General features: G+C 42.5%; 1 protein-coding gene across 1 annotated transcript in view; it reads left to right on the top strand.

Moving 5' to 3' along the window:
- Positions 1-5,000, top strand: part of LOC138862077 (protein sidekick-1-like) — an 84,121-nt gene that overhangs the window by 13,021 nt on the left and 66,100 nt on the right. The window contains exon 2 of the mRNA XM_070123228.1: positions 2,408-2,601. Coding sequence (XP_069979329.1) covers positions 2,469-2,601 — 133 coding nt within the window. The 5' untranslated portion in view covers positions 2,408-2,468. The remainder of the gene's footprint in view (positions 1-2,407; positions 2,602-5,000) is intronic.

Below are 5,000 nucleotides of genomic sequence, written 5' to 3'. Positions count from 1 at the left end.
GATAACACAAAAAATATATAATAATGATAATAATAATAATTATTATTATAATAACAATGATAATTATAATAATAATAATAACAATAACAATAACAATAACAATAATAATAATAATAATAATAATAATAATAATAATAATAATAATAATAAAATAATAATAATAATAATGATAATAATAAAACCACTGATCCGTCTTTTTATGCGTCACACATTAAGTCTGACGTCATACTTTAATTAACTACGAAGTTGAAGTCTCTTAATTTTGGTGTAAAGTGGGCCCGTTGCGCTTAAAAGGAGATTCCACGTGAGTGCGGGTCTAAAATCGATTCGTTTGATGTAAAATGAAGTGATTAAGGATAACATGCATATTAGAGAAAACACCCACGCAGCCATACAATTATTATTGTTATTATTCCTTTTTTTGTCGTTTTTCCGTGCTATTTTCTTTGTTATTATTAGTGTGACTATTGCTAATATTGTTTTTTTTTTGTATTACTATCATTGTTGTTATAATTTTCATTATTACTATCATTATTTTCCTTATTACTGTTGCAGTTGTTCTCATCTATGGCATTATTATGTTATTATCATTGTCTTTATTATTGTTGTAGTTGCTATTATCACCAACAATCTTTTACGAGGCAAGTACACTGTTCCGAAGTAGTTACACCGTCAGTTTATGCACATTTATTATGTAACGAAAATCCTCGGAAGGAGGATAAGAAGAAAGAAGAAGGAGTAAGGATGCGGGGAAATAAAAGAGGGAGAGAGAAGGGGGGCTTAAAGAGAACAGGGAGATAGAGAAGGGGAAAGATAGGGAGGGATGGGTAAGAGAAAAGAGAGGAAGGGAAGCAGGACAAAAGGTAGCAGAAGAAGGAGGAAGGGAGGGGGCAAAAAGGAGAGAAAGGAAGGGGTCTTAAAGAGAGCAGGGAGATGGAGAAGGGGAAAAATAGGGGGTGGGGAGTGGGGGAGGAGGAGTAAGAGGAAAGGAAGGAAGAAGGGAAGAAGGACGCAGAATTATGATATAGATTGTCATCATTATTATCATTCATCTGCGAGACAATTAATTTAATCATTTATTATTCACACCACAATCGAAGGGGGGGGGGAGAAGGAGGGGAAATGGAATAGAAAAAAGAGAAAAAAAAGGACTTAAAGAAGAAAGAGAGAAGAGGTAGAATAGGAAAGAAAGGGGGCAGGGAGGGTAAGGAGGCTGAAAGAGGGAAGGGTGTTTATCAACAGAAGCAGTAAAGGTATAATGTTCTAGTGTTATTAATGCCATAATTGCTATGATTATCATCAGTTTTATTAGCAGTGTTAGTATTATAATTCTACTTTTTATCAATATTGTTTTATCATCTTTATTATCATTATTGTCATTATTAGTAGCGGTAGTATCATTGTCATTTCTCCAATGGTGTTGTCATAATCATTCTTATTTATCTTAAGTGTTAATGCTGTACCTGCTGCTGTTTCTTTTTCTTTTTCTTCTTTTACTGCTACCTTTACTATTTCCAATATTCAATGATTCAAATAATATATGGAACTGTCCGTTTTGTAATATATATACATATATATATATATATATATATATATATATATATATATATATATATATATATTTTTTTTTTCTCACGAGGCGATGCCTAATTAAAATGCAAACTATAAGCTATCATTATGATTCTCAGACCTCTCTACTACATCTCAAACCCTTCTTTCTAACACCTAACTCTAATAGCTCTGTGAGTTAGTTATCACCAATTTTCAGATTCTTCTATCGCACCTTTCTAAATCTTCTCTCTGATTCCTCTCCAACGCTGTTGTAAGTCATTTCTATCGGGGTTTTTCCTATTTTCTAACACTGTTCTTAAATATTTCCTAACACCGCTCTAAATCCTTTCTAAGACAGCTCTAACTTTTTTCTAAAAACCGGTTTAACTGCTCTCTAACACGGTTCTAATTCTCCTTTCTAACGCCGTTTTTGCTCTTTTCTAACACCTCTCCAACTCCTTTCTAAAACACTCCTCTCTATCTCCTTCCTAACATCGCTCTAAATCCTTTCTAAACACCAATTTAACTCCTCTCTAACACAGTTCTAATTCCCCTTTCTAACACCGCTTTTACTCTTTTCTAACACCTCTCTAATTCCTTTCTAAAACTCTTTTTCTGCTAAAAACTGCGTTAAAGGCTCTCTAACACAGTTCTAATTCCCTTTTCTAACACCTCTCTAACTCTCCTTTCCAACTCCTCTCTAACTCCCTTCTAACTCTCCTTTCTAACTCAGCTTTCTAACGACATTCTTACTCCTTTCTAACATCACTCTCTTTCTAACTCCTCTCACCAATCAGTCAATCTCGCCAACTCCTCACGCCCTTTCTCTTTCTCTCTCCCTCTCTCCCTCTCCCAGTTACGACGCCCGCGCCAACATCGACCGGAGTGCCGTGGGCGTGGGCGGCGGGCGGGCGAGGATGTCACTCAGCAGCGGCGGGACGTCACTCGTCATCAGCGACGCCCGGGCTGAGGACGAGGCGGAGTACAGGTGTCGGGTGCACTTCCGGTTGTCGCCGACGTGGACGCAGCGGCTCCTGCTTACCGTGCCAGGTAGGTAAGGGGTGGAGAGGGGGATGGGGGAAGGGGGAGGGGAAGGGGGGAGGATGGGGTAGGGATGAGAGGAACGGGGAGGATGGGGTAGGGGTGGGGGGAAGGGGGTAGGGGGGATGATGGGGTAGGGGTGAGGGGAAGGGGGAGGGGGAGGATGGGGTAGGGGAAGGGGGAGGGGGGGAGGATGGGGTAGGGGTTAGGGAAGGAGGGCGGAAGGGGTGAGGAAGGTGGGGAGAGGGGAAGGGGTTAGGGGGAGGGGAAGGGGTGAAGGGGATAGGAGACAGGTAGGAGTAAAGGGAAGAGGGGATGGGTCGCTTGCTTACCGTGCCAGGTAGGTATTGGGGAGTGGGGTGGAAGGGACGAAAGGGGAAGGGGGTGAAGGGGATACGGACAGGGGGGGGGTAAGAGGTAGAGGGGAGGGTCGTAATGAAGGGGATAAGGATGCACTTCCGGCTGTCGCCGACGTAGGTAAGAGGAGCAGAGGGGAGGGAGGAGGGGGTGAAGGAATAAGGATGGGGAGGCAGTGAAGGCAACGGGGTCGGGTAGGGATGAGGAGGTGAGGATAAGGAGAAGAAAGTGGGGAGATGAGAAGAAGAAAGAGGATATTGAGGGAGAAGGGGAAGGATGAAGAACAAGGGAACAGGGGAGTAAGGGAAAGAAATGGATTGGGGTGAGGGGAAGAAAGAGAAGAGAAAAAAAGGGGAAAGGGAGGCCAGCTCACTCTACCAAGCAGGTGTTGGGGAAGAGGGGAAAAGGGGGAGGAGAGACAGCTGCAAGGATGGCTCGTATGGGGGAAGAGAGAGATAGAGGGGAGAAAAGTAAGTGTGAGGGGAAAAGAAAGTGAGAAAGACCCGAGAAGTAGATCAAGATGAGGGAAAGAAAAGGGGAAAGGGGATAGAAGATGACCCTTGCTTTTCGGTAAGAGATGGAAGGGGATAAGAGGGAGAGAAGAAAGTTTGCAGAAGGGAGATGGATGGGTAGGCAGATAAATACATTCACAATCAGATTGATAGATTGGTCTATTGATAGATAGAGAGTGGGTGAGTAAATGAGTGAGAATGAGATAGACAGGGAGACAGACGGATAGACAGAGAGATAGATAGATAGACAGATAGATAGATAGCGAGATAGATAGACAGATAGATAAACATAGAATGAAGAGAGATAGATAAATGGATAAATAGATGGATAGATAGATAGATAGACTGATAGATTGATAGATAGATAGATAGACAGATAGATCGGTAGAGAGATAGACAGAGAAAGAGAGAGAGAGAAAGAGAGAGAGAGAGAGAGAGAGAGAGAGAGAGAGAGATAGATAGATAGATAGATAGAGAGAGAGAGAGAGAGAGAGAGAGAGAGAGAGAGAGAGAGAGAGAGAGAGAGAGCATACAGAGATAGAAACTGTGTAAAAGTGACCAAGTTAATGAATATCGACCTCTTTCATAATAATAATACAAATAATAAATCTCAGTCATGCACACACGATGTATACCCCCTCCTCCCCCCCCCCCACAACCCACCCAGCCACCCATGCCCCCCGTCCCCTCAAGGCCAAATCTGTGCAAACAAAACACCTATTCACAGGTACCCTCGCATTCTCTTTCTCTCTCTCTCTCTCTCTTTCTCTGTCTCTGTCTCTGTCTCTCTCTGTCTCTCTCTCTCTCTCTCTCTCTCTCTCTTTCTCTCTCTCTCTCTCTCTCTCTCTCTCTCTCTCTTTCTCTATTTATCTATCTCTCTCTCTCTCCCTCTCTCTCTTTCTCTATCTATCTATCTCTCTCTCTCTCTCTCTCTCTCTCTCTCTCTTTCAATCTCTCTCTCTCTCTCTCTCTCTCTCTCTCTCTCTCTCTCTCTCTCTCTCTCTCTCTCTCTCTCTCTCTCTCTCTTTCTCTCTTTCTCTTTTTTTTTTATCTATCTATCTCTCCTCTCTCTCTCTCTCTTTCTTTCACTCTCTCTCTCTCTCACCCTCTCATTTCTTCACACGAGACAACAACAAACCGCAAAAAATGAATAATAAGATAAAATAACATGAAATTAATAAAAGAATAAATAAATAAATAGAATCCCTCACGTGCTGCCTATGAGTCAGATATTTTTCCACGACATAAGTGACAAAATTTCTTATCAAGACCAACGTCATTCTCTTTTCTTTCTGCCTTTTCGGTCCTGCCCTTTCAAGAGGTTGGCAGGGAGGGGGAGGGAGAGGGGTAGAGGGAGGGAGAGGAGTAGAGGGAGGGAGAGGGGTAGAGGGAGGGAAAGAGGTATAGGGAGAGAGGGGGGAAGGGAGGAGGAAGAGAGAGAGGAGGGAGAGAGAGAGAGGAAGGGATAGGAGTAGGAAGGGAACAAGGAAGAAGAGAGGGAAGTGGTAGTAGGGGAAGGAATGGTATGAGAGGAATGGG

Source organism: Penaeus vannamei, chromosome 7 (genome assembly GCF_042767895.1).
Source record: "Penaeus vannamei isolate JL-2024 chromosome 7, ASM4276789v1, whole genome shotgun sequence".
Lineage (NCBI taxonomy): Eukaryota > Metazoa > Arthropoda > Malacostraca > Decapoda > Penaeidae > Penaeus > Penaeus vannamei.
Note: the sequence above shows the minus strand (reverse complement) of the source record. Positions and strands in the feature narration are given on the sequence as shown.